Consider the following 25,111-nt stretch of genomic DNA (forward strand, 5'->3'; position numbering starts at 1 on the left):
TTTCAGTGGGTTGTGGGTAAATCAAGGTTTAAAAAAAACTAAAAAGAAGGAACACGATAGATACATGCAACTAAAGATAAAAGGAAATTACTGCAGATGCTGGAATCTGAAACCAAAGGAGAAAATGCTGGAAAATCTCAGCAGGTCTGGCAGCAACTGTAGGGAGAGAAATGAGCTAACGTTTCGAGTCCAGATGACTTTGTCAAAGCTAGCTTTGACAGAGGCTGCCAGACCTGCTGAGATTTTCCAGCATTTTCCAATGCAACTAATTGATGCGATCAAAATGACGCAGTGTCTGCATTGTCTCGCCAATGTACCACGCCTTGTGACAGGATGCAGACGCTGTGACAACGGATGGACAGATATCGCGCGACAATCACCAGGCAAGAATGTTCCCTTCCAGTCGGGGAACACTTCAGCAGTCAAGGGCATTCAGTCTCTGATCTCAAGGCGGCCTTCAGGATGTGCGACAACCGAGCAGAAATTGATAGCCAAGTTCCGCACACATGAGTATGGCCTCAACCGGGACCTGGGATTCATGTCACATTACATTTACCCCCCCCACCACCACCATCTGGCCTGGGCTTGCAAAATCCTGCCAACTGTTCCGGCTTGAGATAATTCACACCTCTTTAACCTGTAATTATCCTTCTCTCCAATCGCTCCATCTGGACCTGTAAAGACTTAATTACCTGCAAAGACTCACATTCAAAGTATCGTCTTGCATCATTGACTTTGTCTCTATATGTGTTTCTGGAACCCACCTCTTCATTCACCGGTGATTCGAAACAAACCTGTTGGACTTTAACCTGGTGTTGTAACAATTCCTTACAGATATTGAATGCTATGGAAGGGATACTAGATGCAGAAGTTGCCCTAGTGGTGCTGCTGCTAGGCTGTACACGGTGACGGTGGCAGCAGCAACGTCTGCAGATGCTCAAGGCAGCGGCCCATGTGCCAGACCCTGCCCCACACCCTGAGGATCCAGCCGCCCATCAGGTCAGGGAGAGACCCAGAGGGGGAGTCCTGCGACAGCCTGGGGTGTACAGGCGCCCTGGTCATTCGAACAGAGGACGGACTGCACGTGGTGCTCCACCTCAACAAGAAGATGGTGAGACACCTGTGCCATGTCCTCACGGACTTGGCACCATGTGGAGGAGGAGAACACCCGCTTCCAGTGGCTGTCAAGGTCACCACAGCCCTGAACTATTACATCTCAGGATCATTCCAGGGCTCGAGCGGGCACCTGTGCGGCATCTCACAGGCCAAGGCCCAGAGGTGCATCCGACAGGTCACAAATGCCCTGAATTCCCGGGCAGAAAACCACAGTATCTTTGACATGTATCAAGCCCAACAAGATGCCTGGGCAGCGGGTTTCTTTGCCATCGCTGGAATCCCCCAATGCCACGCGTATCGCCCTGCGCACAGTGAGCCATCAGGGAGTGCCCTATTTAAAGTGGAAGGGGCTTAACTCCTTGAACATTCAGCTCATGTGCGACCACCAGATATAGATAATGCACGCGTGCCACCTCTCGGAGAGTCACGACAACTACATGCTGGGGCAGTCGGGGCATACCTCAGGATGGGCGGCCAGGACTTGGGGATAAGGGGTACCCACTGAGGACCTGGCTCATGACAGCAGAACTGAGGACTGTGACCGAAGCGGAGACACAGTACAATGGGGCCCATGTGGCCACCTAGGCTATCATTCAGCGGTGCATTGGACTGCTCAAGATGTGGTTTCAATGCCTCGACCACTCTGGTGGTGCACTCCAGTACACCGCCCGGAAGGTTGTCTGCGTTGTTGTGGTCTGCTGTGCCTTCCACAACTTCCCACAGCAGCAGGGCGATGAGCTGGAGGCTGATGATGGGGAACATGTGGTCACCTCCGAGGAGGAGGAAGCCGAGGACGATGAGGCGCCGCCACGCCAGCAGGGGTTGGAGGACGAAGCCGAGGACGAACCAGAAGACCAGCAGGAGGCTGCAGGACAGTTAGATGCCGTGAGGGTCTGGCAAGCCCGGACGAGGCCCTCATACTCACCCGATTCACTTCGGACGCGAGCTGGTCCGTCACCCCCACTCCCATTTCCCACCCTCACAGGGTATGTGTCACATCACTCCAGGGTGATGGGACTGTGTCGGCACTGTCCGCAGGGTCACTTTCGAGGGCAGGGGGGTGATGATAACCTGCAGAGAGCTGAGCGCCAGTGCTCCTCAATCTATGTTATAGTCTGACCCATGCCTGGCTGCTTAGTGCTCGCTCACTCTAAGCCTGGGGAGGGGGAATTACTGGAGAGATGGGCCAAGGGATCGGAGGTTGGACCACATTGTGGAAGAAAGTGACAGAGGCATCATACTGGTTGTGTAATACAATCCCCCACCCTCCTGAAGGTGTCACCCCCCACGCTCCCACAACCCCCCCCCCCCACCCCCCAACCCACATCACTCTCTACCTAGCCCCCAAACTTGCCCCGCTCCCAGGGTGCCCTCAATGATTCTCAATGTGCTTGGCTTTCCTAACTCTACCACTACATCTCGGTGTCTCTCCAGGATGCACATCAGAGGTGGGGTAAGCCAGCTGCTTACCTCGTCCCGTGGCCTTCCATGCCCCGGTGGGCATCCTATGTGGGCTCCGGGGCTGGACGGCCCCGGCATACTTGTGGACGGTACATGCACAGCCATACCACCCTGTCCAATGTGCTGACTGCGAGACGCGGCCTCATCAGAGGGGTGGAACTCGGGGGAGCTGATGGCCACCGTCATGTCCCGCAGAACCTCATCAAGGTCAGCCTGGTACTGGGTGACACCCCCCCCCCCCCCCCCCCCCCCCCCCCCCCCCCCCCTCCCAGCAAGGCGGACATTCTGTCGAGACTCTCAACAATGGCCATCACTGACTGCGCGGTGCCTTGGACATCTCCACTAATGGTGCCGATGTCATGCACCAGACTCTCCACTGCAGTCACAACCCTAGCAGTATTAGCCTTGATGCCACGCATTATCAGCGATATCTCCTGCGTCCATAGCCTTTAGGACTCCTCCAAGTGGCTCTGGATCTGCTAGAGTGTCTTTGACATCTCAGAATGAATGTCCCGGCCACTTCCTAATGTCTCCAGAAGCTCTGGGAAACCCTGTTCCAGAGGGTCAACATCAGGCTGGGACCCAGCTGGTTTCTAGGATCCAGCAGCCCTCCGACTGCTCTCTCGCCTGGGGGGGTTCCTGCCTCCACCTAATATTTACAAAGTGCGTTTATGTTTTCCCTATGTTTTTTTCCATGTATGGAATGATCTGTCTGAATTGTATGCAGAATAATACTTTTCACTCTACCTTGGTACATGGGTGTGTGTACCTGCGCTGGTGAAAACTGGGGATGACAGCTGTCTTATGGCTAGTACGGTGGCATCCTTGAAGCTCTCCTCCGAGGTAGTCTCCTGGGAGGCTGTAGAGGTCGCCGCCTGGGATGGGCTGGCGCCGTCAGCAGGAGGGCCTGCGGGGGAATGGACATGTGGTCAGTGGGAGGGATGGGTCAATCGGTCAGTAAGACAATAACAACTCATGTTTGACTCATGTCCCCCAGTGGTTGCTCACCTCTGCAGCATCTGCCGGCTTTCGCGTGGGTGACCGCTCTGTCCTTGGCCACACTGGTCACCTCCAGGACCTGCTCCTTGAAGGAGGTGAGGATTCTTAAACCTGGCACCCCTCTGCCAGTCTGAGGCCTCTCGCAGCGATTATGGGAGAGCTTTTCCAGAAGAGACGCAGAGAGGGCATCGTCAGCCACACGTGTGGTTCACAGCAGTGGGGGCTGGGGGGGGGGGGGGGGGGGAGACACACTCCCGTAGAGACAGACAGTTCACAGGGGGGGCTTGTTGTCTACTCACCCATGCTGCCCGGTGTCGGTCATTGACCTTCTTCCTGCACTGGAGGTTAGTTCTCTTGGTCACACTCCCAGCACTCACAGCTGCTGCCACACCATCCCAGGCAGTACTAGCTGACTAATGGCTAACCCTCCGGGACCCTCGGAGGAACAGGACATACCTCCTGGCCTCCACGACATCTAGCACTGTCCACAGGTCAGCATCCCCGAATCCCTCAAGTCTCCTTGTGCCATTGTTGTGAGTTGACTGGGGTTGGCTGAGCAAATTCTGCTTAAGTGGTGCTTGTCCTTGTTAGCAGGGGGTTGGCGAGAGTGGTGCTGGCGAATCGGCTGGCAAGCCTTCATTTGCAGCGAGAAGCCCGTGAGGCCTTGTTAAGTGGGCCAATTAACGTTGAATAGCATTGCTGGCCTCGCTGGGCCGAGGGCCCGGAAGCTCGTGGCAATTCCTGCTCGCTACCACACTTAGAAATCTTTCCAGAGAATTGTGCCCTTAGTCTCCCAAAAGGAGAATTTTACCCCTGGTAAATTGAATTTTAAAAATTGTATTGAAGAGAGGAAATGGAGAGTAAGAGACAAGGGCAACTTCTCAGAGTGGTTAGAAGTAGGTAGCAAAGCTCCAAAGTGTCTTATTCTGTCACCCCCTTGTGTTCACTATCTACATCCATGATTTGGATATAGGGATAGAGGGGGCAGTGCCAACATTTGACAACAATACTGAGAGAGAAGGCAGTAATAATTCAGAAGACCCAAGTGTGACTTTATGAGAAATGTACAGAACTGTAAGGGTTAATGTTATGTCTGAATCAACCACTAGAGGGAGCTAGATGCAGAACTATATCAAGCATTGATACTAAGCCTGCTGGGAGAGTGTTGAGGAGAAGGCTCGGAGACAGGCTGTAGGAAAGCTAGTGTGAGTGAGAGCAGATCATAGTGATTGTATTAATGTAGAGATTAGTGGTCGATGAGTGTAGATTGTATATTTATTGTCAATTGTTTCTTATATAGAAGTAAGAGGTCAAATTCAATTAAGTAGTGCAAATAAATCTTGGGCTTTGTTTAATACAAAAGCTAGTTGTGGTCTTTGTGAACACTACGTCAACCATGTAGGATCTGAACCACAAAGAACACCACCCCAAGGAAATTGTAAGGGAACACTGATACAAAAACATGAAAATTACCATCAGCAAAAGATCAGACTCAGTGTTGGAATGTGTAGAAAAATAGCAGTTGGAAATCAATATTTCTAGCTAAAGTATACTCGAGATTTTATTTTATGAAAAATAAAAATTATACTTTAGATGGTGGAAGATTGAGTGATGTGAAAATGCAGAAGGATTTTGGGAGTAAAGGCATTAAAAGCAGCACCTCAAGTTATCAAGGCCATAAAGAAAGCCCAATGAATAATGGGACTTAGAAGGATGTGGGAAAGAGATTAGCAGTAGGCCATCAGTTCTTCAAGCTCCTCTCCATTTTAGATGATTTACCTCAACTCCGTCTTCCTGGACTATCCTCATATCGCTTAACTCCCTGAGTACCCGGAAAATACGCTAATCTCTGTCTTTCACATATTCAGCATATCATCCATAGCTCTCTGGAGTAGATTCACAAGCCGTGAAGTGAAGAAATGTCTTCTTTTCTCAATCCTAACCAACTGACCGCTTATTCGGAATCTGTGACCCCTAGTTCTAGACTTCCAAGCCAGGGAAACCATTCTACCCTTCAGAATTATACATGTTTGAATGAGATCACGACTCATTTTAAACCTGAGGAAATATCGGCATAGTCGGCCCACTCTCCACTTACAGAGCAACTCGCTCTTTGGGGAATGATGGCGTAGTGGTGTTGTGGGGATCAGGCCCACCATGGCAGATGGTGAAAGTTCAACTCAATCCAGCAATTATGCTAGCGGGCCACTGTCACACTTGTTTTCAGGCAAGTATATCGCTCCTTAGGACACAAGCGGGCGGCACGGTGGCACAGTGGTTAGCACTGCTGCCTCACAGCTCCAGGGTCCCAGGTTCAATTCCAGCCTCAGGTGACTGTGTGGAGTTTGCTCTTTTGCCCCGTTTCTGCGTGGTTTCTTCCGGGTGCTCCGGTTTCCTCCCACAGTCCAAAGATGTGCAGATTAGGTGGACTGGCCACGCTAAATTGCCCCTTAGTGTCCAAAAGGTTAGGTCGGGTTACTAGGACAAGATGGAAGCCTGGGCTTAAGTAGGGTGCTCTTTCCCAGGGCCGGTACAGTCTCATTGGGCCTAATGGCCTCCTTCTGCACTGTAAATTCTATGAAGTCAAAAGTATATACTGTGTTCCACACGTGATCTTGCGAAAACTCTATGGCTGGAATTTTCCCCCAAAATGGCAGCGTCAGATTCTGCTGAAAACCGGTGTGTTTCTCCTGACAGAAACAGGCAGACTTACTGTTCAGATCTACCCACATGTTGCCATTTTTTAAGAAGGGCGCACATTGTTGCGTCGTCATTGTGAGGGGATGGACCTAAAGACTCCGGCAAAACAGGCTTCACATAGATTGGGATGCCTTTTCTAAGGGCACCTCAATCTCAAAATGAAGTTGAAGACCCCCTCCCATCGCCCATCCCCCTCACCCATGGTCATCGGGACCTCCCCTCAGTGATTGCTGGCATCAAACCCCACAGGGTCGCTGGCATCAACCCCCAATACCGCAAAGATTTCTGACAACAGACATCCACCCTCCACAAAGATCGCTGGTATGGGGCCCTCACAATGGATCTCCCAACAGGACTAGCGTATGGCACCACCCTCTTCAGGCCCAACACCTTGGCAATGCCAGGGTGCCGAGTGCAATGCCCTGCGATGTCCCTGACTACTTGGGCTGCACTAGCCTCCGAGCCCCCTGCGTGCTCAGCACTTCTGGTTTCCATTTATAATTCCCACCTGGGTTAAATCACGCCAGCGGGGAGGAACATTGGATGTTAGTGGAAGATTTGGCGTTAAGCCAATTTTGAATATTTAAATTTATTCAAATTTATGGTAGTCAGGCTCATGCCCTCACTGGGCGTGAACCTGATTATGTTGCTGGCGGAGAACATCTCATTTTCAGATCTCCCTGTCGCAAATCCTGATATGGCCCTTTCGCAAGAGTTTCCGACCATAACGGGATTGGCACAGGAGCGTAATGGGGCCAGTAAATCATCCCCATAACTTTGTAAGATTCGCTTTCTCATATATTCTAATCCATTTGTAATAAATGCAAACACCATTTTCCTTCTGAAATGTGTGATATTTGTACAAGACCCAGTCGTCCACCATTTGAAAAATGTTTTGCTTTTCCATTTGGTTTCAAATGTATATTTTAACATTCTCCATATTTTATTCTATCTATATTCATCTCCATTCATTTAGCCTGTCCAACTCATTTTGCAGCCTTCTCACAACGTACGTTTCCCAAATAACTGTGTCGTCAGCTTCTTTACAATAAAAACACAGGGGGGGGGGGTGCAGGATTTTCTGGTCGCCGATGCAAAAAAACGCATTCGGCGATCGGCCGAAGAATCAAAGTTTGAGCCGAAATCGGGGACGGCGCCGCTTTTGCGATGCTCCTCCCCCTCCAAAGCAGCGTACTCTAGGAGTACACCGCACACTGTATCGACAGCCTCAGGGCATTGCCTGAGGCCCTACCCCCGATGCTCCACCCCCAACCGGCCGAGTTCCCGATGGCGTGGGTCTCTCATGGTATTACTTGTCAGGAACTCAGTGTGGCGGCTGCGGACTCAGTCCAGCGCCGCCAGTCGGGGGAGGGCCAATCCGCGGGCAGGGAGGACTTTGGCAGCGACTGGGGGCACTGTTGGGGGTTGGTCCAGGCGATCCGGCCAAAAGGAGGGGCACTATTTGGTAGGCCAGGTCCGCTGCAGGCCACCGCTGTGCGCATGCGCGGCCAAGGACCCAGCAATTCTCTGGCTGTATCCGCAGCTAGTGGCGGGTGCTCTACGCTGCGTGCCTACTAGCCCCCAGCCAAACGGAGGATCGATGGCAGTTTTGCACCGAACGTTCAGACGTAAAATGCCACCGTTCCCAGGCCAGTCTCAGGACATGGCATGAAAATCAGAGAATCCAGCCCGGGAACTATACCGTGCACATGAAGGCAGACGGGTTTTTTCAAGTTTTATTTCAGGAAGTTTTCATATTTAAAATAAGAATTTCTTCTTTTCAATTAGTAACTGGCTGGTTTAGCACAGTGGGCTAAACAGCTGGCTTGTAATGCAGAACAAGGTCAGCAGGGCGGGTTCAATTCCCATACTGTAGCCATCTAAGATGTTCACCTGCAAAGGTCCATGGGAATTATGGCCAACCCAGGACTCAGACAGATACAGAGCCGATGTGTATCTGAAACACAGGTAACCTGGCCTGATCGAAACCCCCGCTCGTTTGCATTTTAATGGCGCCTTTTCCCAGGACAATAGAACTCCAATCAAGCAACCGGTACAGCCACAGACTGATCGGCGCCACTCCCTTTAACTGCCAAGGTCAATGACCGCTAAGGACCCACCCAGCTACCAAGGCACCCGCCCCTTTATGGCTGAAATCGAAGACTGTGATCAGAGCCCTGTCGAACTATTGGTCCCAGGTTAAAGACCGCCCAAAGAGCGCAAAATCCAAGGGGGATAAAAGAGAGCACAGCCATGTGTTCTGTCTCTTTTGGATCCGGACTGTGCCTAGCCAATTGTAGCAGGAACAGCCATCCAAGTTCAAGACCAACAATCGCTACCTGACGGATGAGCCCAGCAGAGACAGAGCCACTTTCTTTGAACCAGCCAAGTGAAATCCAGATAAAGGCCTCATCCATTAGCACAGTGCCAGTGGCCCTGAAGTTAAGTACAGGTTGTTGTAGCTGATAGGTGTAGTTAAACTCATAGTAGACATTGTGTTTTCATGACGTGATAACCCTTGTGTATGTAAATAAACCACCTTTTGAACAAACTAACTGGTTGTGTGGTCATTTGGTCGATTTAAGGGAAGGCTTGGGTTCACCAACATCATTAATATTAGCAACAGTATTGGCGACGCTGTTGGGATCAAAACAGGCAATATTATTGGCAAACTCTGAAGTGACTTTGTCACTCCGAGAGAACCCACAAACTTTGAATCCAATTGAGAGAAAGAGAAAGAACCACAAGTGAAAGACCAAATAACCAAATTTCGGAAGTGTGTACTAACCCGCATGCATACCTAACAGGAAGAGTAAGGTAAACTCGTTAAAATTGTGTACAACTATCGAGGGATTGTGAGCTGGAAAATAGCTTAAGCCATACCCGCTGTTCAAATAGCCTCCTTATTCCCCTGTCCCAAATTAAAAGTAGAGAAAGAGATAAGAGAAGCAATGAATGAAAATGAAATGAAAATGAAAATCGCTTATTGTCATGAGTAGGCTTCAATGAAGTTACTGTGAAAAGCCCCTAGTCGCCACATTCCGGCGCCTGTCCGGGGAGGCTGGTACGGGAATTGAACCGTACTGCTGGCCTGCTTGGTCTGCTTGGTCTGATTTAGCCCAGTGTGCCAAACCAGCCACTGAAGCAATGGAAAGATTGATGAATCCACAGGAACCCGAGTTTGCAGCGACCAACAGAGCAGAGCAATGCCCCATATGGGAGGAAGAGTTAAGGAAATACTTAAACGGGAAATGATAGCCCCTTTGGTCAATTTTTTGCGCTAATGATGAGTCTGGTCCAGGAAAGATAGGACAAACTTGGTGGGAGAACCTAAGCGACGTCCACAAGAAATATGTAGGGAAAGGCAGAAAGCCAATGGAAATAGTGTCCTGTTTAGCACAGTTGCAAGGCACAGAGGAGGTCGTGAAGACACTCCGTAGGCAGTTAATTGAGAAGGAAGAAAAGAACGAGGGAAACAGTAACGAAAGCAAGAAGATAATTGAGTAACTCCAGGAACAGTTAGCAGCTAAGGATAAGGAAATGGCCGAAGAAAAACATGCACATCAATCTTGTCCAGTTCACCTTAGTAGCTTAGAGAACCAGAACAATAAAGCCTACCAATATACACAGCGCGCAGTCCTGTAAGAGAGGAAACAGAACAACAGGTTGCCCAGCTAACTAGTAAATACGCAGATTTAAAAGTAGCTTTGAGAGTACTCCACAGCTCCACTATGGAACAGAGACAGAGTACCATTGATCATGCTAAATGCCGACTGAAGATAGAAAAGTTACAGTCGCTACTCTCAGTACAGAATGGCTTCAGGTACACTTGCGGGCAGGATTTGGATGAGGAAAATGCTCCTGATTGGCAAGAATTAAACAAAAGCGGCCAAAGATACGTAGAGGACACGGGAAATCAAAATCGAGCCCTCCACGCTCCAAAAAGAAAAGCACCTGCACCACCAACTGCACAGACAGCACACACCCCCACTCAAAATTCGACCCCCATGAATCCGATTACCACACAAGGCAAGTCATCGGACCAGTCGGATCTGGATGAGCCTGATACCGTTTACACCACCTCACTATCCATAACACAATTAAGAGAAGGTAGCACGAAAATTATTCCATTCCAGCCCACCGCAGACCCGCACAGCTTCTTTGAGGAGGTGCGGCAACAAAAGGTTATGTACGGCCTAGATGTGAGAGAGGAAGTAAAGCTAATAGTTATGAGCCTTAGCCAGTCTGTAAGGTCAGCTTTGCCAGAACCCCAAAATGTAGCAGGAGGAACCCTACAGGAAATGAAAACAGCCATATTAAATGCCATCGGGTATAACAAAGGAGATCCAGTCGAGGGTTTAAATCATTGCAGGCAAAAGAAGGGAGAGCATCCGACGGCATTTGCCAGTCGCCTATGGATTCATTTCATGGCAGTTTACAGACAATTAAACTGCGCGCACCTAAATGAGGAGGACATCACTAAATGGTCCCGCACCTTAGTCTCCCATGCCACAGACACAGGTCAAAAGGCTTGTGTAAACTACGACCCCGCAGACCACACACACAATGAAGTTTGGGCATTGAAACGAATTTCCAGAGCATGGGAACAAACCCTACACTGACAGACAGATCAGGACAATATAGAGGCAAACATGCACCCAGTTAGGACTAGTCAGGACCCAGCATGGATAAACGAGGGTAGACACAAGGGACAGCATCCCAGAGCACAGGCACCACGAGGTTGTTACAATTGTGGCCACATGGGACATTATGCCTGCGACTGCCGACAAAACCCCCCGAACCAGCACCGATACCAACAACCAAACCCCCCACCGAGGAACAATGTTAGGGCCATGCATAATGTTAGCGCCCGTTCAGATGATTTAGGGTATAATTCCACAGATTGACGGTGTTCGGACTCCCCAACTTGGGTCTGTAACACACGCTGGGACAAATCAGGCAGACCAGTAGTTACAGGCACAGTCTGGGGACATACAGTCGATTTCCTTTGGGACACAGGAGGATCCCGCACCACTTTAAACTCCTCCTTCAACAGGACAAATGGCCCACCACAGACACCATCCCCTGAGTGGATTCACTGGCCACATACAGCAAGGATATATCACAGCTCCCGTACCCATTCAGATAGGGAACATTAGCACCAAACACCCCGTCATTTTAGTTGACTTACCCCAAAGCGCAGAGCACATTTTAGGCATTGATTTTATGAGCTCCCATAACCTTTCATTTGACCCAGTAAACAAATGTGTATGGTGAATGGCCAAAACAACTAGGGCTCCCGTTATGCTCACAGTAGGTGATTATGAAAACAGGATTTGCTCAGTAGGTGACTATTGGTTTAATCCGCAAACAATTAATGCAGGCCAGATGATTAGAGAGGTCCTCATAAAACACAAAGCTTCATTTGCACAACACAAACATGACTGTGGGAAGATCCCAGGTACAGTAAAGATTTCAGGTCCCTATCCAAAGCCGCAAAAGCAATACGGTTACCCACAGCAAGCCAAGGGTGAGATTTTGAAGGCTATTAACAGTTCGTTAGACTAAGGAGTTATTTGACCCTTGGCGTCCACAAATAATGCCCCAATTTGGCCCATAAAGAGACTCGACGGTTCATGGCGACTAATGATCAACTGCCGAGAACTTAATAAGGTAACCCCTTTAGCAGCCCCCACTGTTGCCACAAGTCCAGAGACCATGCTCAAACAAATGCAAAATGAAAAATGAAATCAAAATCGCTTATTGTCACGAGTAGGCTTCAATGAAGTTACTGTGAAAAGCCCCTAGTCGCCACATTCCGGCACCTATCCGGGGAGGCTGGTACGGGAAGTAACAGGGAGTACAGACAAAATATTTCACAGTACTGGACATCAGCAATGGCCTTTGGTCCATCCCGTTATACAGGGCCTCTCAGTATAAGTTCGCGTTTACGTTTCCAGTATATATGGACATGCCTCCCACAAGGATTCCATAACTCCCCCTCGATTTTCCACCGACAATTGGCCAAAGGACTTTCTACATTTTCCCGACCTGAATGCCTAATACAATATGTGGACGATCTGCTCTTGCAAACGGACACAAAAGAGGAACACATAGAGCTCTTATCGGAATTACTAGGCCTACTAAAATTCATTGGATGGAAGGTCAACTTCAAAAAGGCCCCGATTTCAAAGGAAAAGGTTCTTTACTTAGACACTATCATCACCCACAGGAAGAGAGAAAGTGAGCAAAAACAGTCGATAGTTAAATTGCCCCAGCCCAAAAATGTCACTGCACTCCGGTCATTCCTAGGTTTGGTAGGATATTGCAGAAATCATATAGATGGTTTCGCCACCAAAGCAGCCCCACTCTCAGAGCTCCTTAAAATGAACGCCCCATTGGAATGGCTTCCACAGCACACAGATTGCCATTGATGATTTAAAACGCGCCCTAGGCACAGCCCCCGCTTTACAAGTTCCAGACCCAGATATGCCCTATGCCACAGAAGTAGCAACCACCAACCAAACCCTATCAGCAGTACTCCTACAAGATCGACACGATCACTTAGGACCCATAGCTTATGCCTCAAGAGTATTAGACACTGTAGAGCAAGGATTCTCAGCCTGTGAACGGCACTTGCTTGCAGTCTTTTGGGCAGTACAGTATTTTGCGTACATCACAGGCCTTAACCCAATCATGATCTTGACCAAGCACACCCCCACTCAACTATTACTAGACGGTAGATAAAAGGACGGTTCAGTCAGCCAAATCAGAGCAGCTCACTGGACACTACTGTTACAAGGCAGGGACATTATGGCAAAATGCACCAAGACTGGCACATTTCTGGCCGACAATCTCCAATATGCAGGGACGCCACATGAATGCCAGATCAGAGCAGCCCAACACCACACAGGACCCTTTATCCCAAAGTCACTACACCCTCGAGCAGGCAGCAAGACACAGGATTCCTGAGCCACAGGGGATGCTTAAAAAATTTATGTAGACGGTTCCTCCACAATCAAAAATAGAGTGAGGATTACCGGTTGTGGAATTTAAGTGGAAGACGTGCAGGGACGCCCACTAGAAGAGATCTCTTTAAAATTGCCTGCCCACCTAAGTTTACAAGCAGCAGAACTTGCAGCCAGAGCCTATGTAATTCAGCACCCTAACTCTTTTCCAACCCCCGCGGACATCAGGGGATAGACAATAACATTGCCCATTTAAGACTTTTTTGTTGGTGGCCCCATTTAAAAAGCGATGTAACCCATTATGTCGAGAATTGCCTTATCTGTGCTCAGAGCTAAGGCAATCCCAAACGTTACTCAAAGAAAGGACAGTTGTATCACACCCGACCTGTGAATGGCCCTTGGACAAATTAGCAAATTGACTACATTGGCCCCCTTCCCCCTTGCAGAAACGGTTGCAAGTACGTGCTGGTTGTAATCGACATATTTATTAAATGGGTAGAAGCATTTCCCTCACGGACAAACACAGCAAAGGCCACCGTTAACATTTTGACCCAACAGATATTCACACGCTGGGGTCTCCTCTGCAGCGTTGAGTCAGACTAAGGCTCCCACTTTACCGGCAGAGTCATGCAAAATGTTTTAACAATTTTTGGGATCAATCAGAAATTCTAGATAGCATATCACCCCCAATGTAGTGGCATTGTTGAGAGAATGAATCGAACTTTAAAAGCGACCATTAGGAAGATGGTGCAACAGAACAATACCACATGGGACAGGGTCCTCCCATTGGCTCTCATGTTTATTCAGAACACTGTTTTCAGTTCAACAGGTTTCACCCCCCCCCCCCCCCCCCCACTCTCATGACCAGACAGCCCATGAATGGTATTGAATATTTATTAGGCTTCGATCTGGCAAGCCCTACGGTAACCACCCTCACCCATGAAAAAGCAGTCCAACAGGTTACAGATAACATTAAAGCGGCACAACTTGCTGCAGCTGTCCGATTAGGTGCTAGAAGGAAGCAGAGTAAAGCCTGCTTTGACAAAACCGTCCACCCTGTAGAGTACACAGTCGGTCAGCAAGTAATGGTTTCACTTTACAACACCAGTGTTTTCCTGTCCCCCAAATTTTCAGGACCCTCCTCCATTTCCGATAAAATGACCCCCTCCGTGTACAAAATAACGTACCCCAACGGTAAAACTGGTTGGTTCCACATCAACCAACTCAAAGTCTACGGATCCCAATGTAGCCACTCCACCACATCTCTCTGGCAATAGAAGACGATCATGCCCTGCCCATTGACAACCTAGTCCAACCCTATGCCAACACACCCCCAGCCATGCCGGCATTTATCCCTTGTCTACACCCACAGACCCGAACTTGTCTCCGCCCACAAGTACAGACTTTCACCTTGAACATGACTCCGACGACTGCGAGAGCGTCCCGGATTTGATTACTATCCCTGAACAGTGGCGCGATCTCTCTGCCCCCAGTCACCCCAGCCCTCGGAACCACAACTTTGATATCTTTGACCCCCTATATGCCCTCCCGCAGCCACCACCACAGCCAACACCCAACCACAGTAACCTGGCCTCCACTCCCACCACACCTATGCCTCACGACAAACAAGCTCCTCTTTGGCACCGCGACAACTCTTGCAGACAAGTAAGGTACGATGATTCGGATTATCCGACGGCCCACACGGCCAAGGCACAGAAACAGCAGACACGAGTCTGGCAACCGGGAGATGGTGATGATTCAGATACTGACTCTCGTTTCGGTAACACTTTTACAACACTGTGTGGTACAGAACCCTGAGGTGTCCAGATGATGAGAAAGAGACACCGTCTAAGTATTAAGGTGTCCAAGTTCTGATGGAGCCTGCCCGCCTTTTTCCTTCTTTTTTCTACCACATGGTTTTAATTCATGTCGCCCGAAAAACTATTACTCTTCTGATTCGAGGGTACAATATCCTATGACAGTTAAAGGCACAAGTTTGTTTCTGACCATGCCCCGCACTGGGTGGACTTCGAGCTGGGGGAGGAGAGGGACCAGCGCCCGCTTTGGCGCTTGGGGTTGGGGCTGCTGGCGGACGAGGAGGTGGGCGGGCGGGTTCGAGGATGTATCGAGAGGTACCTGGAAGCCAATGACAATGGGGAGGTCCGAGTGGGGATGGTCTGGGAGGTGCTGAAGGCGGTGGTCAGGGGGGAGTTGATCTCCATTCGAGCCCACAGGGAGAGGAGAGAGCAGAGAGAGAGGGAGAGACTGGTGGGGGAGATGGTGAGGGTGGACAGGAGATACGCGGAGGCTCCGGAGGAGGGATTGCTGAGGGAGCAGCGTAGTCTCCAGGCTGAGTTCGACTTGTTGACCACCAGAAAGGCGGAAGCTCAGTGGAGGAAGTCACAGGGAGCGGTGTATGAATATGGGGAGAAGGCGAGCAGGATGCTGGTGCACCAGCTCCGTAAGCGGGATGTGGCCAGGGAGATTGGTGGAGTTAAGGATAGGGGAGGGAATGTGGTGCGAAGGGGGGTAGACATTAATGAGGTCTTCAGGGATTTTTATGAGGAACTGTATCGGTCCGAAACCCCAGCGGAGGAGGGGGGAATGGTGCGCTTTTTGGACTGGCTGAGATTCCCGAAGGTGGAGGAGGGACAGGTGGAGGGACTGGGGGCGCCGGTTGAGGTGTAGGAGCTGGTCAAAGGGATAGGGAGCATGCAGTCGGGGAAGGCGCCGGGGCCGGATGGGTACCCGGTCGAATTCTATAAGATGTATGCAGACCTGTTGGGTCCCTGTTGGTTAGGACCTTCAACGAGGCAAGGGAGGGGGGGGGGGGGGGGGCTCTGCCTCCGACGATGTCTCGGGCGCTGATTTCTTTGATCCTTAAGCGGGACAAGGATCCCCTGCAGTGTGGGTCACACAGGCCGATCTCACTCTTAAATGTGGACGCCAAGCTGTTGGCGAAGGTTTTAGCCACGAGGATAGAGGACTGTGCCGCAGGTTATCCACGAGGATCAAACAGGGTTCGTGAAAGGGAGGCAGCTGAATACTAACATACGGAGACTCTTGAATGTTATAATGATGCCGGCGGTAGAAGGGGAGGCGGAGATAGTGGTGGCGTTGGACGCGGAGAAGGCCTTTGATAGGGTTGAGTGGGGGTACTTGTGGGAGGTGCTGGAAAGGTTTGGGTTTGGGGAGGGCTTTTTTCAGGTAGATGAGGCTGTTATATGAGGCCCCGATGGTGAGCGTGGCCACGAATAGGAGGAGGTCGGAGTATTTTCGGGGTGTCCCTTGTCCCCCCCTGCTTTTTTCGCTGGCAATTGAACCCCTGGCCATGGCGTTAAGTGAGTCGAGGAACTGGCGGGGGCTGGTGCGGGGTGGGGAGGAACACCGAGTGTCACTTTATGCGGATGACTTATTGTTGTATGTGGCGGACCCGTTGGGGGGAATGCCGGAGGTGATGAGGATTCTCAGGGAATTTGGGGATTTCTCAGGGTACAAGCTCAACTTGGGGAAGAGCGAGCTGTTCGTTGTACACCCGGGGAACCAGGAGGGGGGGATTGGTAAGCTCCCACTAAAAAGGGAGGAAAGGAGCTTCAGGTACTTGGGGATCCAGGTGGCCAGGAGCTGGGGGGCCTTGCAGAAATGTCGTTGAGGGCTTAATAGTTGGTGCACATGCCTGTAGTGAGTTCATCAACTCATAAACTGCTTTAACGTAGGAAATGGTTAACAGTAAGAAAATATGATGCTGATTAGTTTCACCTTTTCTACTCTCCCTTTGGTTGCAGTACAAAGAATGCATTTTGCCACGTCCTGTAGGCTCACCCCTTCTTTCCTTTACCTTCCGCGAACCCCTGGTCGCTCCCCACCTGCTATTTACAGAAACGGCAGACACGAGTATGGCAACTGGGAGATAGGGTACCTGCTTATCCATTTGCACAGTGCCGGTCGCCTTGAAGTTAAGTATAGGTTATTGCAGCTGATAGGTGTAGTTTAACTCGTGGTAGATATTGTGTTTGCATGTCAAAATAACTCTTGTGTATGTAAATAAACCATCTTTTGAACGAACTAACTGGTTGGGTGGTCATTTGATCGATATAAGGGAAGGCTTGTGGTTCACCAACATCATTCATATTAGCAACAGTATTGGCGAAGCTGTTGGGATCGAAACGGGCAACAGTACCAGCCTCCCCAAACAGGCGCCGGAATGTGGTGACTGGGGGCTTTTCACAGTAACTTTATTGAAGCTGACTTGTGACAATAAGCGATTATTATTATTATTATAACTGCTCAATTTTAGATCAGGGACAACATGTGATTTATTTGTTAATGTTTAGAAAGCAAGAAGATTTTACATTCGGAATACTTTTTTTTAGTACAGAAGTCTTGAGGTATTTCAACTGTTTCAAAGTTAAATACTAATTGAAGGAAATCTATGTCAATCATGACAAGCACTCCAATATTCATTTTAACTCTGGGATTTGTTAAAAACATCCCTTGAGAAGCAATTGTATAACCATCGTGAAAATGTTAAACTTCCCTGCATTTTATGTGGTAATTTGGTTCGAAGAAATGACGTTGAGGGCTTAATAGTTGGTGCACATGCCTGTAGTGAGTTCATCAACTCATAAATTGCTTTAACGTAGGAAATGGTTAACAGTAAGAAAATATGATGCTGATTCCTGATGGTCGAAAAGGAGTCATGGACAGATTTGGCCCCATTTCATCGGCACCCAATATACATAAGTCAATGGGAATTCCATTGAGATCTTATAAAATTCTAACAGGACTAGACAGGGTAGATGCAGGGAAGATATTACCAATGACAGGTGTGTCCAGAACCAGGGGTCACAGTCTGAGGATTCAGGTGAAACCATTTCGGACAGAGATAAGGAGACATTTCTTCACACAAAGAGTGATGAGCCTGTGAATTCATTACCACAGGAAGTAGTTGATGCTAAAACTTTGAATATATTCAAGAGGTAGCTGAATATAGCACTTGGGGTGAATGGGATCAAAGCAAAGAGGAGAAAGCAGGATTAGGCTATTGAGTTGGATGATCAGCCAAGATCGTGATGAATGATGGAGCAGGCTCGAAGGGCCAAAAGGCCTCCTCCTGCTCCTATCTTCTATGTATTCAATGTTCAGTTGGGTCGCTTGAGGGTTACAAGGTCGCAAGGAATGAGCTAAAAAAAAAGGGCGTAGAAGAGATAGGAGGGGGCATGAGAAGTCCTTGGCGGGTCGGATCAAGGAAATCCCCAAGGCTTTTTACTCTTATGTGAGAAATAAAAGAATGACAGGGTGAGGTTAGGGCCGGTCAAGGACAGTAGTGGGAACTTGTGCATGGAGTCAGAAGAAATAGGAGGCGTTGAATTAATACTTTTCTTTAGTGTTCACCAAGGAGAGGGGCCATATTTTTGAGGATGAGAGTGTGATACAGGCGGGTAGGCTGGAGGAGGTAGATGTTCTGAGGAAGGATATATTAGCAATTTAAAAAAACCTTAGGGTTGACAAGTCCCCTGGGCCAGATGGGATATATCCAAGGATTCTTTGGGAGACAAGGAATGAGATTACAGAGCCTTTGGCTTTGATCTTTGGGTCCGCACTGTCCATGGGGATAGTGTCAGAGGACTGCAGAGTGGCGAAAGTTATTCCTCTGTTCAAGAAAGGGAATAGGAATGACCCTGGTAATTATAGGCCGATTATTCTTACTTTGGTGGTCAGTAAGTTAATGGAAAAGATCCTGAAGGATAGGATAGGATTTACGACCATTTGGAAAGATGCAGCTTAATCTGGGATAGTCAACACAGATTTGTGAAGGGTAAGTCTTGCCTCACAAATTTGATTGAATTCTTTGAGGAGGTAACTAAGTCTGTAGATGAAGGTAGAGCATTTGATGTTGTATACATCGATTTTAGTAAGGCGTTTGATAAGGTTCCCCATGGTCGGCTCATGAAGAAAGTAAGGAGGTGTGGGATAGAGGGAAATTTGGCCAATTGGATAAGTAACTGGCTATCACATCGAAGACAGAGGGTGGTGGTGGATGGAAAATTTTCAGACTGGAGACCAGTTACCAGCGGTGTACCACAAGGATCAGTGCTGGGACCTCTGCTATTTGTGATTTTTATTAATGACTTGGAGGAGGGGGCTGAAGGGTGGGTCAGTAGATTTGCTGATAACACCAAGATTGGTAGAGCAGTGGATGAGATGGAGGGCTGTTGTAGGCTGCAGAGACATTGATAGGATGCAGAGCTGGGCCGAAAAATGTCAAATGGAGTTTAACCCTGATAAGTGTGAGGTGATTCATTTTGGTAGAAAGAATTTGAATGCGGATTACAGGGTCAATGGCAGGGTTCTGAAGAATGTGGAGGAACAGAGAGATCTTGGGGTTCATGTCCACAGAACTCTGAAGGTTGCCACTCAAGTGGATAGAGCCGTGAAGAAAGCCGATAGTGTGTTAGCGTTTATTAACAGGGGGCTTGAGTTTAAGAGTCGCGGGGTTATGCCGCAACTGTACATGACCCTGGTGAGACCACATTTGGAGTATTGTGTGCAGTTCTGGTCACCTCACTATAGGAAGGATGTGGAAGTATTGGAAAGGGTGCAAAGGAGATTTACCAGGATGCTGCCTGGTTTGCAGGATAGGTCTTATGAGGAAAGGTTGAGGGAGCTAGGGCTTTTCTCTTTGGAGGGGAGGAGGATGAGAGGTGACTTAATAGAGGTTTATCAGATGATGAGGGGGATAGATAGATAGATAGTTCAGAGACTATTTCCTCGGGTGGATGTAGCTGTTACAAGGGGCATAACTATAAGGTTCAGGATGGGAGATATAGGAGGGATGTCCGAGGTAGGTTCTTTACTCAGAGAGTGGTTATGGTGTGGAATGGACTGCCTGCTGTGATAGTGGAGTCGGACACTTTAGGAACTTTCAAGCGGTTATTGGATAGGCACATGGAGCACACCAGAATGACAGGGAGTGGGATAGCTTGATCTTGGTTTCGGACAATGCTCGGCACAACATCGAGGGCTGAAGGGCCTGTTCTATGCTGTACTGTTCTATGTATCTATGCATAACAATACCTAATTCTGAGTTTCCATATTGTCCACATCCTCCTGAACTGCTTGCACAGAAACCCCCCTTTGTTCCCAAAATGCAAAAATCCTCTCCCAGTTCCAGCAAAACCTTAAGACTGTGCTCCAAATGATCCAACACTCTAGGATCCTTCCACACTTATGACCTGCCTCCACGCTCACATGCCACAGTACTTCAGCAAGAAATACATTAAACACCTTGCATGTGCCTCGTGTTCTTCTCGAAAACTTCTCGTGTTCCTGTAAAATAACACTTCATTATTATTTCTCTCATTTTCATCAGAACTGTTCTTCCTGTTATTTCCTTTGTTTCCATTTCTTTTGTTTATTAATTTTGGGCTGTGGGCCCATAATTGGAATATGCCTTTAAGCAAAAGAGTGCTTGCCAGCACAATGTGTTCCTACGTTTTGCATTTTGGAGAGGAGAAACCAGACTTATCGGCGCTGAGTAAATCTTAGGAACCGGTTTTAAAATAAATTGGTCCAATTAGCTAATGGGCAACCAATGGGTTGGCCAGGGACAATGGGCAGGATTCTCCGATCCCGCACCGGGTCGGTGAATCGACCGTGCCGGGGGGGGGGGGGGGGGGGGGCGGCACGAGTCTCACGACGCCGCTCCGATTCTCCAATCCCACGCTGGGTCGGAGTGTCGACCGGGGGGGGGGGGGACATGAGTTCCGCGACGCCACTCCAACGCCGTTACGGTCACTGCGGCGCTGGTCGGGTGCCGCTCAACGCGGTCCCCCCGTCAATTCTCCACGCTCGACGGGCTGAGTGCCCGCCGAGTTCGGCCGAGTCCTGCCAGCGTCGTTCGTGTATGGTCCTACCCGGTGGGACCTCGCCGTTCTGACTGCGGGGCCGTCCTGATGGGGAGAGAGGGGGGATCCGACTTCGGGGGCTGGGCCTCCTGCGTGGCCAGGCCTGCGATCGGGGGCTACCGATCGGTGGGCAAGCTAATTCTGGGGTGGGTGGGGGGCTTTGCTCCTCCGCGCCGGGTCCCTGTAGGGTGTGTGTGTAGATAGAGAGTAGGGGGAGTTAGAAGGGGGAGTTGGGAATCAGAAAATAGAAAGATGTATTTTTTGCCTATTTATTTCTAATTACTGTTCATAATAAAAGGTTACTTGTGTATAAACTTTGCAAACCTGGTGACTGTAGTCAATTTAACTCACCCAAAGCCATGGCTATTAATATAAGATCTAATTTCACTTCCTTGTTGTGACTTTGTGTCAAGTGGGCCTGGGATTGACCCAGCACTGGCCCAGGGTATTGTAACAACCTAAACTCTCTCTATCTGTGTTTTCAGAAGTACCAGCTCGACGCTCACTTTAAAACAGTGAGGTGTTTTAAAAGCAATTTAGCAATGAGTTTCTAGTCATGATCAGAAACACTGCATTGAGTTTCAATCTATCCAAAGTATTTTATCAATGCGATGGTTCATTTATAATATATATTTCACTGTTTACTTTTATTTTAATTTGATTTTTAAGCTCTCAAAGGCCTTGTAGAACTGGAGTATGAAGCTTTAATTATACTGAATAATGTTGATAATTCCTCCCGCACCCCCTCCCCTCCTTTTCCTGGTACAGTTTAGGATCTGTGCGCACTCACATAAAGAGTAATGAAAACATCACTCTTGGCCAAATAACTAAAATAGAAACAGCCATTGCATTTCTCAAATAGTTCCCTATTCATAAGAAAATATAAGGCATAGTGCATCACTTTTAGAGGCAATGCAACTGCATGCAAAAATATAACGTTACTTCTGAAGCTCATGAATCACAAGGTTTTTCCATCTGTTCAGCATGTCGTCCTCTTCAATCATTTGAGTGTAGTTATGCCATGTGCTTCCAGAAGTCACAATGAGATCACTGTCTTCTGGTGTGCAGTGGTGGCAGTCTGTCAAAACCCAACGTTTATTTTCAGGAAAAAGTTAAACAAAAGTAAAGGCCAAAATTCACAGCATTTTACCATTTGTCACCGATAATGTGAAACATTAAAGACACAGGATAAGAGCACAACTGTTTACTTCTTTTCGCAATGGGTTGCTCTGCAGAAATGCTGTCATCAATGGCATCAATTACAGACGATCACAGATCCCTCTTTTTAACTGACAGTTTAGCCGTCTCCATCTATTTACAAATGGCGCAATTTGATCTCCTCCCCTTCTCCATCAGAACATCGGTACCTTCTAATGAATGTTGTCTGGGGAGGAAGCAAGCTGCTCACTACACTGCCTAAGCATTGTAATTAAGTACATTACTGTAAAGAAAATGCTGCAACCCAGATTTTGTGGTCAGTGGCGAGGTAACGACATTCGCTGCTGACCTCGAAGAAAGCTGCCTGGTGTCTCGGTGTCGTGGTCTTCTCCTCTGGGATCTCCTGATTTGCAGAAAGAAGGTGAGCAACCAATCACTTTAAAGTATCCACTTGCAGCAAACAAGAAAGGTTAAGGGGCAATTAAAATCCTTTAAATTTAGATGCTCAGACAGAAAAATAATTAATCGAATTAAGAGATAAATGAATCATAGAAGCATAGAATTTCTACAGTGCAGAAGGAGGCCATTCAGCCCATCGAATCTTCACTGACCCTCTGAAAGAGCACCCTACCTAGACCCACTCTCTCACCCTAACCCTGTAACCCCATCTAACCTTTTGACACATAGGGGCAATTTGACCAATCCACTTAACTAATATAGCGCTAAGTGCTGAATTATTTTAAATATGTATTTTTTTAATTATTGAGACATTCCACAAAGATAAAATTAGTTACTCAGAGCCAACAAAGGTACTTTTCAGTAATTATGAAGTTAGCATGTCAGTAAAAACCCAGCTATGCCTCAAGTCACAAGGTGTAAATTGTCCAAGAGCTTGTACAGACAACTGACAGCGTAATAATGGAAGTTCCCTTCAATTCTTTAATAATCTTTATTGTCACAAGTAGGCTTACATTAACACTGCAATGAAGATACTGTGAAAAGCCCCATAAGGTTTCTCATCAATTGCACTTGTGGGAAGGGGACATAACTCAGCAGTGCACCCTATGAACAAGGGTAGAAATCAGTGATGGCAGTGACTAGATTTCCATGTTATTCTGCACATGTGCAGACTCCAGAAGGTGCTGACAGTCCTGCCATGACTATTACCACTAAATCCGAGGCATTGTCGCTTGCCGATATTCCACAACCTCTGTTAAGGTGCTTTGCTTATAATTCCCTCTTCAAAACATTTTTATTGAGCAAGTGGATTATGCTACTCAAACTAATTTCATGTTGGACCTGATAACCATCAGACAGAAGACTGTTTCATGACATTGATCCAACCTGAATTAATCCTCTACTCCCAGGCTGAGATTAAAACACCAGAAGGCAAACTCCCACAGCTGGGTGTGTAACCTCCCGATGGATGGCTCCTTGGAAAAAATACGATGATAAATCATAAGTTGGTGAATAAGCAATGTGCGAAAATTCCAACAAAATGTGTATGGAAAATATTTGCATATACATAACAGGGTTCCTATGGCAGCAAAGAGATAAATGACCATTGATTTTGAGTATTTTTTGGAATTATTGTTTCAGGATAAAAGTTGGATACAAAGCAAGCTTTTATTTGAACAGTGCCTTGGGATCTTTTACATCTACTGAACATCCAAAAACTCTTACAACTGATCTTTTAAATATTACTCCAAAAAGTCAATATGCTGCCTGATTTTCCTGGGCATGACCTGTACTCTCTTGGCTGTTCAACTATCTCCTGTCATAATTGCAGCGTGGGTCTTTTCTGCATGATAGACGCCTTAAATGAATTCTCTGTCACCTGCTGCAGAATCTGATGAATCCTAACTAGTAACAAGATGATTGCATTCGTCACCAAAGTACCAACCGGATGGCAAGTGGTGTCACCCAATTTTAAGGTGGAGACACCGATATTAACGGGGAGGCAGGGAAGGAGCAAGCTATGGGAGAACAACTTTATGGTCTGGAAACCCAGAAAAACAGATTTTGCTCCACTTCTGCTGAATTTAACAGCAGGACCTGATTACAGTTTCTGGAATCTGTTTACTGGTCCCCAGCAGTCAGGTTGAGTGACCGGCTGGCTGGCTGGCTGGCTCTCAGGCAGACAGGCCTGTGGTATCAAGCTGCAGCCAGGAGCAGTGAGGAGGGAGGGAAAGAGTGGGGAGGGGGCACAGCATGGTGGAGCTTTGATGGTGTGGGCTGAAGAGGTTGAGAGAAGGGATTTGGGGCGAATGGGCCAGAGCAATCAAAGAGGTAGGAAGACACTCCTGTGGAGGGCATTGGATGTTCATTGGACTGTGAGAAATGGAATTGATCACTAGAGAGGCTAACAGGTTTGCTCAGCATTCCTGCCCCTCCTGGTTCACAGGTAGTCCTGCAAAAATATTTGCCTGTTCCATGCCATCCTTGCCCAACTTTCTGTCAGGTTTCAGAGAGGCCAAGAAAATCTGGCTAATTAGTGCAAAAGCTGGACGCAAAAAAAAATCTGAGGCAGAAAGCCTCAATAAAAGATACAAATGAGTGACCTGACTCCCGGGAGCAGATCAGTCACCCGCCCTGTTCTGGAATTGGGTGAGTTCTGCTTTGAGACTTTAATAATTTATCAAATTACCTGACCCAAATCCATCCAAACTTTGGGGGTGAAAATTCTGCCTGGAAGTCCTGCCAGTGTTTTAAATAACTGTTATTTCTTGGCTACCCTTTACGTAAACTGATATTTTTTTAAAATACTGACAGAAACAAGTGCTTTTTAGAAAAAATAAATAA

The 25,111-nt window shown here is 48.0% G+C and overlaps 1 protein-coding gene across 7 annotated transcripts in view; it reads right to left on the reverse strand.

The window, feature by feature from the left end:
• The window catches only part of ros1 (c-ros oncogene 1, receptor tyrosine kinase), a 335,442-nt gene that overhangs the window by 17,587 nt on the left and 292,744 nt on the right, over positions 1–25,111 (reverse strand). Inside the window, exon 44 of one of the 7 annotated variants that reach the window (XM_038801722.1) lies at positions 22,586–22,712. The exons of the other annotated variants lie outside the window; for them this stretch is intronic. Coding sequence (XP_038657650.1) covers positions 22,627–22,712 — 86 coding nt within the window. The 3' untranslated portion in view covers positions 22,586–22,626. Of the gene's footprint in view, positions 1–22,585; positions 22,713–25,111 lie in introns of those variants that run through there. 7 annotated transcript variants of the gene reach the window in all.

Source organism: Scyliorhinus canicula, chromosome 7, assembly GCF_902713615.1.
Source record: "Scyliorhinus canicula chromosome 7, sScyCan1.1, whole genome shotgun sequence".
NCBI lineage: Eukaryota > Metazoa > Chordata > Chondrichthyes > Carcharhiniformes > Scyliorhinidae > Scyliorhinus > Scyliorhinus canicula.